This window comes from Ooceraea biroi, chromosome 4 (assembly GCF_003672135.1).
Source record: "Ooceraea biroi isolate clonal line C1 chromosome 4, Obir_v5.4, whole genome shotgun sequence".
In the NCBI taxonomy this organism is placed as follows: domain Eukaryota; kingdom Metazoa; phylum Arthropoda; class Insecta; order Hymenoptera; family Formicidae; genus Ooceraea; species Ooceraea biroi.
The window spans coordinates 1,673,012-1,686,591 of record NC_039509.1 but is presented as its reverse complement, the minus strand read 5'-3'; the positions used below and the strand labels follow the sequence as shown (position 1 = coordinate 1,686,591).

The 13,580-nt window shown below is 40.4% G+C and overlaps 3 protein-coding genes across 3 annotated transcripts; 1 reads left to right on the top strand and 2 right to left on the bottom strand.

Annotated features, from left to right (window-relative positions):
* The first annotated feature begins 8,295 nt into the window (after positions 1-8,295).
* On the top strand, positions 8,296-10,660 carry LOC105285605 (THUMP domain-containing protein 3). Its single transcript, XM_011349894.3, has 7 exons — positions 8,296-8,579; positions 8,652-8,764; positions 8,866-9,397; positions 9,548-9,726; positions 9,802-9,975; positions 10,069-10,206; positions 10,333-10,660. The coding sequence occupies exons 1-7, from the start codon at positions 8,480-8,482 to the stop codon at positions 10,489-10,491; spliced, it is 1,395 nt and encodes a 464-aa protein (XP_011348196.2). The 5' UTR covers positions 8,296-8,479; the 3' UTR covers positions 10,492-10,660.
* Positions 10,590-12,069, bottom strand: LOC105285607 (probable ribosome production factor 1). Its single transcript, XM_011349895.3, has 3 exons — positions 11,308-12,069; positions 10,969-11,233; positions 10,590-10,896 (listed from the first exon to the last, which is right to left on the bottom strand). The coding sequence occupies exons 1-3, from the start codon at positions 11,885-11,887 to the stop codon at positions 10,719-10,721; spliced, it is 1,023 nt and encodes a 340-aa protein (XP_011348197.1). The 5' UTR covers positions 11,888-12,069; the 3' UTR covers positions 10,590-10,718.
* A 104-nt stretch (positions 12,070-12,173) lies between these two features.
* On the bottom strand, positions 12,174-13,549 carry LOC105285604 (BET1 homolog). Its single transcript, XM_011349893.3, has 4 exons — positions 13,129-13,549; positions 12,933-13,048; positions 12,666-12,832; positions 12,174-12,579 (listed from the first exon to the last, which is right to left on the bottom strand). Exons 2-4 carry the CDS (start codon positions 12,949-12,951, stop codon positions 12,424-12,426), a joined length of 342 nt encoding a protein of 113 aa, XP_011348195.1. The 5' UTR covers positions 12,952-13,048; positions 13,129-13,549; the 3' UTR covers positions 12,174-12,423.
* Between the last annotated feature and the right edge of the window lie 31 nt (positions 13,550-13,580).

Sequence of the window (13,580 nt, the reverse complement as noted above, 5' to 3'; positions counted from 1 at the left end):
TTCTTATTTATTTTAATCGCATGCTTGCACGTTGCGCTGTTCCCCGCACTCCCTCCTCGGAAATGTATTTAAATCGTACAGTACTTTAGATACTGAACGACGCAACGTTGCTTTGGCGGAAATGTTAATACGTTGCGAATGCGCTTAAACGGAATGCTTATGTGTTAGCGATAAGGAATTGAACCCGAGACCGTTTTTCGGAGCGCTTTACGAGACGAGAGTAGAGACGTTGACAGTGGTAGATTGCAGAAAGCCGTAAGATACCTGTTGCATGTTGCGCATTGCCGCAGGGCAAACATGACCGGCACGCTCGCCCCACGGCAAGACGGCATTTCTCCTCGAATGACGGTCCCATTCAAATATAATGGCGTTCCTCGCTATCGCGTGAAATAGTATTCAGTCTATTAATGATTACATTATCAGCCGCGATGCCGGTAATTAAAGGACGAACATTTTTCGAGTTTCTAAATTCACCGAGCGTTACATAGTCGCACAAGGGGGATAAGGTAATGATATCGGGATACTCGATAACGGGAAGCCGCAAGTGAACTAACGTTGCGGTTTTCGCAGATTGCGCAGGCGTCCACGCAGTATCCGAAAGCTATAATTGAGATAGAGTTTCGTATTAGCGGGATACACCGTACTAGTGGGCATCCGATATATATCGCTTTTGTGGCAGCGTGCGGCAGTAACCCGCATAACGGTTCTCGCATCGCATAACGTTCGAATAATTCATTCTGCGATACACGAGAACGTACGCTCGCTCGCCCAGAAATGATGGAAATTCGATGATTGGATTACATGTGTATCGCGTGTACTGGCATTTGTACTTAAAATATTTGTTCTCTTACTCTCTAATTTCGCGGCGATAGTGCATATGCGGTAAGCTCTCGATAAGATAAACACAAAGAGATAAGATAAAGATCAAATCTCTCTGCTGTGTATATTCTACGCTTTTCCTCGCTTACGCTTGTATCTTTTACAGGATCACGGAACGGGTGTTTTTAGCTTTGAGAGGAAATCCGCGGAGTCCTCCTGACAAAGAAGAATCACAGGTAAATGGAAATCCGCGAGGAGGAAGCACAAAGTGGAAAAAGATTCGCTTTTCACTTGAAGCATCGATTTAAAATTGGACGTGAAACGCAGTTACTGATATTGCCTCCCGATCGGCTGAGAGATTGCGATAGCGAGAGTGAAGGAAGAGAGAAAAAAGGAGAGGAAATGAAAGGGGAAAAAATCACCGCCGGAGTTCCTCCTCATCGACGTCCGATACGTGCGATGTAATAAAATTATGATCGGCCAGCTCTCTTTTCCTCCCGTCCATTCGTCTCAATCATTTCCTCACGAAGATTGACGAGCGCGGTATTCCCGCCACTTCCGATTCTCTCCTCTTTATTCGAGCCTCGGTCTCGTCATCTGCTCTCTCTCTCTCTTCTCGTCGCTGAAACTTTTATTGCGATTGATTTTAAAGCCGCATTATAACCGATTCGCTCACCCGAACTCTGAAATTAATTTCGGTTTTGTCCGAGAATCGTATCACGTCTTGCCTCACCTGGCTGGCAACAAAGGCATGACGGAGTAAGTGCGATAAATAAAATGCGATCGGTGTAATCGTGATTGTTAATCAAGATGCATTTTTATTGCAGGGATGTGCGAGATTTTCATCAAATGACTTGCGAACGTCCCACTCGTCCCGAGCGTTCTAGAGCCACGACCACGAGGAAGCTCTTTATGCTTTTGATTGTTGCTCAGAAAGCCTTGTTTCGATACTGGCTTTCGGGCAATAATCATAATCACGGAAGAGCTCATTACCATCGCTACTTGCTGATTGTCATCGTGCTACCTGTGGAAATATGTTATATTATAAATTATATTATAAATTTATTGCAAGACTTCTCATGTATTTATATAGAAATGTGTTTGTACGATATATTTCTTCGCATTTAGCATTTATAAATAATATTAATTATAGATTTCTGTTATATCAACACTCACTTCCATTTGCAAAATAAAATAAAGAAACATTAGTACATTTATACAGTATTGCTATAAATATAAGCGTTGTTAAAATACATACAAAAATAAAATAGTATATATAAAAATAAAATATATATGTACTTACTTTCCTTTTTTGATCTTATTCACTTAACGAAAGTTCTTCGTGGCTCTTATATTATATTCATTTCTGCGCACAGTATATCATAGACTGGTATCTCCCGATCCTTCAAGCTCAGTCACGTGTATCAATCTCGTCGTATCAGGAGTCCCAGCGTGGGAATCCCTCCGCGAGCGTTGCATCGCGAGGAAGTACACCATTCTGAGCGATTACCATGCCTTTAATTACAATTATTATGGCGCGTTATAGAATATGACGTATGACTAATATTTCCATAAAGACATTGAAATTACAACTCGTGCTTACGACCGTCGAGCGAAACATGTAGCACGCTAAGCGGTGGAAAATGGATGGTGGAAATGCTGCCGATAATAAATGGCATCGGTGACAAGTAATCATACGCTATTAATTAATGCACGGGGATTTATCGCCACGGCGAGAACTGCTGCAAGCGAACGGATGTCTTTATAATACATGCATGCATTTTTTACTTTCATGTGCATTTAAGCACAGGATGTTTGATAAATCATGTTATAAAGCCGAAAAGAAAGCGTCATTTCCTGGAAGAATAAATCGAAAATGTAGAAGAATAATGTAGAAAATTTAAGTTTTTAGAAAATTATTTTTTAAGAATATTATCATGAAATAAAAACAATTTTAACTTGAATATTAATATAGAATATTATTATCAGGAATAAAACTTATAAAAGAAACTTGCTTTAGGAAAAACATAAAATATATTATTAATATGTGGTTATTTTGTGTTCTGTAAAATTGTTATTTCTTTCATAAAACGAGTTAAATATTTTGTATAGCAGAAATGGCATGATTTTTTATGCGAAAAATTAAATTATCAATTTATAATAAAATCCATACATAGTATTTTAAATATTGGTCTACTAGATGGAAAATATTGGCAATCAAAATGTCAAACTTATTTCAAAATTAAATCCAAGAAAGCATGAAATGGTTTGTTTTTGCATATTTAAATGGATTGAAACCTACGCGAATGTTTCGGTATATTTTAGGTCTTAAAATTAGATTCGTTATTTCAAAGATAAATATTTCAGTGGATTTGTTTTGTTTTTCTTGATTAATATGTAATATGAATAAAAATATTATAAAATGCATATGATATAGCAATGTGCTAGGTATTATTTGCATTAATATAAGATATAATATATTTTTTCTTATATTATTTTATAAGTTTTTCAAATTTGGTAAGTTGTTTTATTAAGGTTTTGACACAATTTGTAATATTGCGATACATTTACTTACAATATCTATATCATTAAACAGCTTACAATATAAATATGAGAATGTGCTTATTAAATCCAGGTTTTATCGCATATGTATACAGTTACGAATGGTATCAATAATTCTCTTTCCACATCCATTCAAAAATCCTTCAATAAATTCCTCCTAAAATTACGGACATATATAACATGAATTGCAAAATGTCTCTTTGCATCGGAATATTTGTTTTGGCTTCAACTCTTCCTCGATATACTCGATGTATTGTCATATGGAACGAAGATATGCAATACAAAAAAAGTATTTATAAAACACGAGAAAATGATCTTCAAATTGGCGTTACAGAGGTACAAAAATATATAGAGCAAATCTTTTATCACGCAATAAGTGTTTGAGAGAAAATTACATCTCAAATCTATATAAATTAATGCTCAGGATAGAAACACCGCGGCCACTATATCCAATTTATCTCGATGTCGGAGATCGCGGAGGATTAATTCCGAAGGATGCATCAGCTGCCAGTCAGGGCGGTCCGCCGCAAAGTTTCTTCTTCGTTTGTTTCGCATTTCCTCCGTGAAAATTACACGATTCCTGATGCGCGTCGATGTCGGTAGCGACGTTGCTTCGCCGGGAACTGCCAAAAAGTCGGCGCAACGAGGGTCGACAGCCAGCAACACGGTACGAGCATCGTCCGAGACGGAGTAACCGGCAGCGGGAGGAGGCGAACGGGGTCCGGCAACGATGCATTATTTAAATTTTAAAAGCCCCTCAAAGCATCGGCTTAATTCGCCGGTCTTTCACCCTATCTCCACCTGCGCGGCCGAAAACGCGGGAATCCTGCGAGCGGGATCTTCACACGTGCGTCGACACGTGCACGGATACGTGCGTAACGCATTCGCGATCGTGCGGCTCTGCACAGAGATTGAATTATCGTATATCAATATGTCGAGAGGTATAGCATATCCTTTTTCTGCATTTTAAAATTACTCGGATAATAATTGAAAGTGTTATTTTATAACATATATTATATTTTATACTATTTTTATTACCATTAAATAATAAGATTGAATAACGAAGTAATTTATGATGCATTTATAATGACATTTGACACAAGAGATGAGTAATTTTATCAGCTAGACTTGCATAATATCGCCATTTCCAAACCTTTGCTATAATATTCACGATATCCTCTTTACTTATTTTCCCAGCTAAAACTCAGTCGACATATTGAATCGTGAAGTGCATTTTATCGAGTTTTTCACAGGAGATTTTTCACAGGAGACAAATCATTCAAAAACTTCAAAAACTGTCGTATGCATTTTTAGCTAAAACAAATTTCCGATAATTTTGAATGAGAACTGACAAAAATTACGACCGCAAAATGTTTCTTTACGAAATAATAAATGGACTTTCATGAAAAGTAACATTTCAGATACGATATGTGTGACGTGAATGCAAATACATCAAGAGATTTTTGTTCCTATATAGATTTTCAATTTCGCACATTCGATATTCGCAAGTACCTACTATAATAAGTAAAATGTAATAATCCACGTGTCGTTACCTCGCGAATCGCGCTCAATGAAACTCAACGAAAACGTAAAAATATACATCTGGCTGCGCTGTCAAATACGCTCGCGAACGTGAGATCTGCATTCGTCGCTTCGAATCGATCTCATCTTTCCATATAATTGCCAATATAACCAGTGGCGAAGAGGCGCATGCCTGCATGTGTGTGTATACGTGTGTATATATACGGACTCGTGTGTATGCGTGTGTCAGTGTATGTGTCGCGAATGATCGAATATACACACGCATTCTCATACACATGCACACACATATATAGACGCACGGTTGCAGGATTCGCGGATACATACGCGGATACATAGCGAGCTGGAAGCAGGTTGACAGATTGACGTTTGGTCGCGCCTCGTTCAGCCCAGCGCCCGATGAATATTTCAGGTGCTGGCTTCACCTGTCAGCCCGCGGGATGCCACGCGGCGTGGGAGAAAGAGAGAGCGAGAACGAGCGAGAGAGAGAGAGAGAGAGAGAGATCGAAAGAGAAAGAGCAGCGGCAGCTCGGTCGCTTCTATGTATAGGAGGGCCGTGCCCTGGCGAACTTTCGACCCGAAATGACCCGAGAGAGGCGAAGAAGATGCAGACTCCGCCGTGGATTTCTACCGTTTCTATCCCTCGCTCTTTTTTCTTTCCTCCCGATGATGATTCTAATTCCAGGATACGGATCGATCGTCTATGAATATCTGAGAATTACGTATTTATTTGCACGTGTCCCAGTTCGCTCGCCCACCGACCGCCCGAGGGATGCTGTGGATGTAAGGGGCGAAGACGACGCAGTTAGAAGGACTCGTCGTCGATTCCTCGTCGTTATTCCGATGAAATCTTTAGCAGCTCTCCTTGTAACAATTAGCGCGGCCGATCTCATGCAGGTATAGTCACGCGCGTGTGCGTGTGCGTGTGTGTGTGATACGTAGTTGGATCTACATTCTTATCACTGATTGTCGGAAAATTATGTTATCAAGATGTGCAAGACGTCGTATCAAGCTCGGAAAACCTCATAATTGATTTTTCATCAAAATTTATATTTTCCAGGAGAGCTCTCGCGCCGCTTTTAGAACGAGCGAGGTTCATATTAAATTCAAGATCTACGTCGCGCTGAATATTAATCTCCCATCGATCGATGCAAAATATTCTATTATTAAAGTCCGCCGGAGAGATTCGCACGTGGATTCGCGGTCTTAACCGGGTCCACCGATTATTCTTACTTGAGCGTACAATCGCATTAGATACGACCGAAGAGGCGACGTATGTCGGATTGATGTAAATCGGCATGCAAAATGAATGATACGCCGCGAGGATGCCTCGTATACGTCTGACGGCGAGATATGATTCCACGTTGAATCCGTCGTGCTCCTCGCAGACGCGTGTCTTATTAACGATGTTAATCAGTGCGACAGCCGGTTCTAACGTATTAATCCTCACTAAAACGTTACCCGCTAAAACCATAAAACATTCATGCTAAAATCATATCGAACGAGATAGTGCATTAATTGTTTGATTCATTGTTTCGGATGATAAGTGAGATTAGATCGAGCGCATGAAGAAACCAAAGACGACCGAAGAAGAGGAGAGACTCCGATGAGAATCGAGCAGCGCTGATTTATCGTTTCGCCGTGTGCGATGTGTTTCGCGGATCTCCCCGTTGCGATCTGTCTGCGTTTGACATTTCGCGTCTTACGACGACCGACTGAAATATGAGCCTTCACGTCGCGTACGTCCAGCCGGTCTGGTCCGGTCTCTGCCCGAGCCGAGCTGGAGGAACTGGATTTCACTCATAGACGATACGCGCGCGTACAAAGTTGAAATTGGCACTTACGATGGACGCCCATTGCGCTTTCGCTGAATATTCATCTGCCATGGTAAAAGGGTTATTGAACCGCTCGTTGAACCGTCGCTTGAACCTTGAACGGGCCTGCATCGCTGCACAAAGATCACCAACGGTTGACTAACAGATGACTGAAAAACCTGTGATTCCCGTTCCAGATGTAATTGTTCGGTTGTAAACGTAAAAACGGCTCGTACACGAGCAACGCGACGCAGTCGTTGAAATTATTTTTACAAACGGTACAGTGTGTGTATGTAATTAACGAGAAATTATTCTTAACGGTTGATGGCATTCGGATATTATATATTGGCGATGTCAGAGAGAGAGAGAAAGAGAGAGAGAGAGAGGTTTAACTGAAGTTCTAATCTGTAAAATGTTCTGCGTTAATTGATTTCTTATTTTTTAATTTAAACAAAAAATTTTCCCCACTTTTATCATATGACCTATGCCTTTGGTCAACATTTTAGCGACAAACGACAGCCCCACCATCGGTTTTGGAGGCATCATAAAATAGCATTGATTTCGTTGTCTGTCGTCGTCGCAGAGGTGGAATATGTACCGGTCGCGAGTGTTTGCGTGATTTTCGTTAATTAATGAAATAGATTAAAACACGGGAAAGCGCTTTCGACGCTGCCCGGCGCGGTCACGTTAGTTGACAGCGCGAAAAGGTATAACGTCGTCTGCATATCCGATGCAGGTCCATTTATAACGTCTGTTGCATCGTGCGAGTTCGTGCAATTGGATTGTACATACACGCTCAAGATACCTATTGATGCAATATCGCGATCGTCGGAAAATGTCGGGAAAAAATGCGATCTATTTTTTATCACTCTATCATTACTCGCTACGTATCAGATTGTATCATTAACCTTATGATATTTAGGATAATGCAATATTGCAGAAATTACATAAAAGATCGAAATGCACTAATTGCATTTGTACTTCGTAATAGTTACGCTAATTGCGTTGAAATGTTATAAAAATTCTGGAAATGTAGCGTTCATAATTTTTAATTCGTTCGTCAATCGTATTACGTACATAAATATATCGTGCGTGCGTAAATATCGTGAATAAGATGATAATTGATAATTGATGCTTGCTAACATAAAATTATGCGTGAACTTATATTCATCGTGCCGCAAATGTGAATCCGAACAGATGCAGCCACGTGAAAAACTAAGATTCACTAGACTACTTCATCTGATTTAAAAATACTGAAAACTATGTTGAGTAATTAGAAACTTGATATTATGAATGCTTGAAATATGCATCTGAAAAACTGGAAAAATTATAGCCAATTAGACTTGAATGTACAGAATCTTCAAAAATTGCGCGAATCACTAGACGATAATAACGAAAATATACGAATACCTTGAATTTAAGTTGCGAAACTCATTTCTTTTCTTCGGCTTTCTTTTCTTAGCTTCGTTACATTTTTGACTAACAATAACAAGGAACAAATTAACACTTAATTTTTATATTGTCACTTTACAGATTTATTAACAGAAAACTGGCAGTAATCAACATTATTACTAAAAAACTGCGCGAATTAAAATCGCGAATAAAAATGCGAATCACGAGAATCGCACTTTGAATCCTTATCGCCGGTCGCAGAATCACGTGTGTATTGTATTATTGTATATGGCGGTAGCAGTAGCGTAGAACAGTTCTCAAGCATCGGTTGTGTCACAAAATAATCGTTCACCATGAGTGTTAGCGACTTGAACGAGTCAAGCATATCTGATCTCTTTGAAGAGCATATGAAGAATCCCAATATCCTCATGATCGGCACCACCGTGGCCACAGGTATGAGATAATTGGGCGAGACTTTGCCGTGTCCGGGCAACATAACCTACAATAAATGATTGATGCATGCAGGTTTCGAATGGGAGGCGATCGACGAGTGCAGGGAGAAACTGCAGAAGCATTTGCGGGTGGTCAAGGGGCGTGGAAAGGTTTACTTCAACATAGACTGGGACCAGTTCGCAAAAGTACACCCTTAACGCTCAGATATTTTTTTTAATGTTCAGCATGTCGAGGATCATGGTGCATTATTATTTCTTTTTTCTTTCGCGCTTTTGCGGCATTGTAGGTCCAAGAGATGCGATCTATAGACAACATATACATAGTAGCTGACACAGCACGGTACAGTTTTGGCCAAAGCAAAGAGAGCAAAAAAGCTGACTTGGAACTGTTCGTAGACTCGGTGAACAAAAGTACGAACTTGTCCAAGGGTCTTGACGCGTGGAAGCGTGCAACGAATTTCAAGGGGAAGCTCTACCCTACAATCGAAGAGTACAACGTAGCTAAGGAACAGGCTCTTGCTGCGAAAACAGAGGTGTCAGAGATAGACAATGAGAAGAAAGAGGAAGAAGAACCGAAATCCGAGTCTAAGGAAAAAGATGCACCAGACGCACGTAAGAAGAAAAAAAGGGGACAAGACCCTTCTGAATCTAAGGAAGATGACATACTTAAGTACAGAGTAACCTGCGAGAGGACTGGCGAGCATTCGTTCGAGTCAAACGACGTCGCCAAGGTTGTCGGAGGAGAATTGCAAGAGAAGTATCACTGGATCGTTGATTTGTGCACGTATCATCTGGAGATCGTCTGCAAATTGATGCAAAGTGAGGGGAACACACACGTTAAATTCTTTGACAATGATATCTTAACAATCATTGATTAAAATTAAATTAAATTAAAATTAAATAAAATAATAATAGATTACTAATTTAATTTCTCTTTTAATTTAAAAAACATTAAAAACTTTTGTTTAGATTTCATGCTAACGCACTTACGTGTCACGCACGAATCCAAGCATCGCAGGAACATTGAAAACTTTGGACCAACCACTCTCAGGTCAACTATATGTTATAACCTGCTAAGACTAGCGCATCCTAAGCCAGGAGATTTAATAGTCGATCCTATGTGCGGCGGAGGCTCGATTCCCATAGAGGTATTGTGCATATTCATCATGACCGATTCATTGATTTATTATTTCCAGATATTCGTAAATAGATGTAAATTTTAGGCGGCGCTAGCCTATCCGCAATCACACGTCTTGTGCGGAGACAATCATCCCAAAGCTGTGAACAGGGCACAATCCAATGCCTCGGTGGTTGGATGCGAAGTAGGTCTCGTGCAATGGAACGCTTCGAAACTGCCATTTAAAGACTCCTTCGTCGACATCATCGTTACCGATATGGTACAGGAATCAATATCAAACTACATCGTTGCGTTTCTATAGTTAAATAATTTTTTTGTGGTTAAAAAATAATATTCAACTTTCAATCTTCAGCCTTTCGGTAAGAGAAGCGGCACTAAATCGGACAACAGAGTGCTTTACAAGCAGTTCCTGCTGGAGCTCGGGCGAGTGGTGAAGTTATCGTCTGGACGAATAGTTCTCCTGACTTACGACAGAAATAGTTTCAAGCAAGTACGTTTTCGCACGTTACCATTATAGAAGCATTAATAAAAATAAAGTCGGAAAATTATTAATTTATTTGTGTAATAAAAATAAAGTCAGAAAATTATTAATTTATTTGTGTCTAAATTATTTCAGGCACTGCAGACAGCCGGTGACCTGTTCTGGGTGAAGAAAACGGTTGGCGCGAACATCGGAGGTCTGCAAGCGGTAGTTTACGTTCTCAGCCGCACTCACGTATCTCACCACGGCTTCAAACCGCGCGTCGTTAAGCAGTACAATCGTCCGAAAGCCTAGAAACGAGCTCAACGACCAATCGATTGAATCGATTAAAAGACTTGCTTGACCAATGAAACAACAGAATCCATAACGGAAGTTATTTTCATAAGTGTTGTGTTCATAATATTTATATTTTTCTACGAAAGAGTTAATATAAAGTTTCTTTATACAAGTTTATTATAACAGACAATTGCGTTCGATTTTTTTCAAGCATTTTCCTCTAGAATAATTTTAATATACAGGATTTATAGGAAGAATTTCCTTCGGCTCGTCTCCATCTCGTGCCTGCGGCCTTGTATGATCCACTCGTAGTCGCCGTATTTACTGTCGAACGTTCCGTGCTGCAGCGATTTTAATTTCAGGGTGAATCGTGGTCCCAGTTCCCGCAATCTCGGTTTTCCCGTCTTCGCATTAAATTCGTACCTGCAAGTATACGCGTTTTAGTTTTCAAGATTTGCATTGAAGTATTTTTACGAGTAATTCCCGCAAAGTTACCTGTGATGTCTGAAAAATATGTAATCTCTCTGGTTGTGAAACGTCACCGCTCTCCTGCCTTTAAATTCTGGCTGGTAGTGAAACAGTGCGCCCAGCATTCTACCGACGGTAAGACCTAATCGCGTGCTAAAGTTGTTCAGAATGACTTCCGGCCTGTGCTCCGTGATCTCTTTGTGACTACGTTTCAGTTCTGTAGTTATCTTGACGTTACTAAGCTTGAAGTGCGCGGTAGGACCGTCTGGCAGATGAATGACGAGCATTCCGTCTGAAAATTTAAAAAGGTAAACAATAAGAGGAAAATTCTCTAAATGAAGACAAATCTTAACATCTATAGCATACTTGGCTTGCACTGGTTTTCATTAACAATTATTATATCCGTGAAGTTCCTGGCGGTGGCGCTCTTTACCATCTTCTTGACGCCGGAACGATTTCTGTACAGCGAGAGAGAATTTGGTATTATCCTGGTGAGCTCCCTGCCGAAGATCCTTGTTTTCCTGTTCGGATTGTCTGCGTACGTGATCAGGACCTTGGGTTCATATTCCTGTCGATAGTACGCGGCGAATTCGTCGTTGTCGCACTCAAGTTTGATCTCCTGGTTCGCCTCGTCCTCCAAGTCGCCCACTATCATGGTCTCATCCTTCTCCCGTAGACTCTCTATGGTGTGTGGCGTCTGCTTCGGAGCGCCTTCCTGTATCCTCGCTTTCTTCGCCTGTTTCTTCGCTTTCGCTCGCTCCTTCATCAGCTGTTGACATTTTTCGTACCGCAGAGCCTTGCACTTGATGTGGTTAAAGTTGCTGTCCGAAGGCAGCAGGACCTGAGACGAAGTGCTCGGTTGATCCTCGACAATTGTGTCGTTCGCCTCATCGCCACTCTCCTTCGGTCGGCTGAAAGGATTTCTCCGCAAGGTTTTGACCTTCATCGTGCAGCACTGATGACTTTCTGATGATTTTCCTTCGATTAATCTATTTTTATTACTGATTTCTCAATTATAAATGAATTATCCTTACACTTCTAACCTATACGGAGCGTTTTAAAGGTACCACGTGTTTACATTACGCGAGGCGGCAGCGCGTACGCACGCAGTGTCGCCAACATTATCTTGGAGTCTCATCTGAAACAGGAAGTTGGATGATGCGTCACCTAGTGCCTCCTAGTGATATTACGTCACCAGCAGGATTCAATCGTTTCTTTATGAAGAAAATGTATTTATAAAAAAATACTTTTATTTCCAATACACCATCTTTACCTTACAACTAGAATAATTAATATGTCCTATAAATACATGTCACAAGCATATATGAAGATATCTTAACAATACGAGAGCGCGAGACCTCCTATTATGAAATAATACAAAAATTTACGCTAGCTAATTATACATAGTACCTTACTTAAAATGCCGGTTCATTGCAGTTTTATACACATTTCGTTTGAGCTATAAACCTTATGTACATACAATCATTTAAATTTCAACACTATCCAGAGTACAAAGAATACCGCTATCGAGAACAGGAACAAGTACAGGATGTAGTAATTGTGGCCTCCTTTCCCCAGCCGCAACACGCGCGCCACTGAGCCGGACAGAGTTCCACTCGTCCTCTCGAAATCGTCATCCTAGAATAAATTTGTTACCTCTCACGTCATCGCTACCATTCGGTGCTTTGTAAAAGGCATCGTAGAAACATTATTGACAGACTCACCATGTTTCTGAGCACCTTGTCCTGATATTTCACTTCGGTACCAATGTCGATGGACAGCGACTTCAGGGCATGAATCTTGTCCTTTAATTCCTCAGTCATTCTCTCGTTTTCATCCTCCAAGGCATTGTGAGTGGACGTGCTCGGTAATGGCTCGTAGCCATAACCTCCTAGAGGGAAAACATTTATCGGATGGTCAGATGGAATGAGTAATCATAATCCAATTTTCATTAATGAAAATTAATGAATAAAATATAGCTCGAAACCTACCTGAATGAGAGCGTCGCATTTTGTTAGCAATCTTGATGGCTTAGTCAGCAAGCGCAGGAAACAATTATTGTTCCGCCAAACAATACGACAATTGCAAGTTTCTCAATTTCCTCAATCTAGAAAAACATTATGCAATGATCTTGATTATTTACATCTTTCATAACGCGGATTCTCGTACGGTACAATGCCAACTTACTGTATTGAAGTAGCGATAACGTGTGCACAATGTGTAACAATTATTTCAATAAAAGTCTAATGTTCACACAAGCAGATTGTCGGATCAGGATCACCGAGACACTTATTTTTGCACAAACATAACCTTAATCGAGCGAAACTGCTGCACGATTCGGCCAGAAATTTGGAAATTTTATCACTTGACGCGCGTCTGTTATTTGGCAATAAAGTGTGCAGACGATTAAGAAATGGATAACAATGAGTAATGAGCGTGGGTATACGTCAACGTCACGCTCGTAATGACGTGTAATGAGCAGCAACTTGAAAGACAATCACGTTGTCAAGATAGGTTAGGTTAGGTGAATGTCAGGTATGTACGTGGTGAGATGACCTGGAGCTGGCCAGATAATCAGGTATCTAGATAACCAAGAGTGAACTATAAAATTGTATAGTTCGATTATTATTCATGCGATT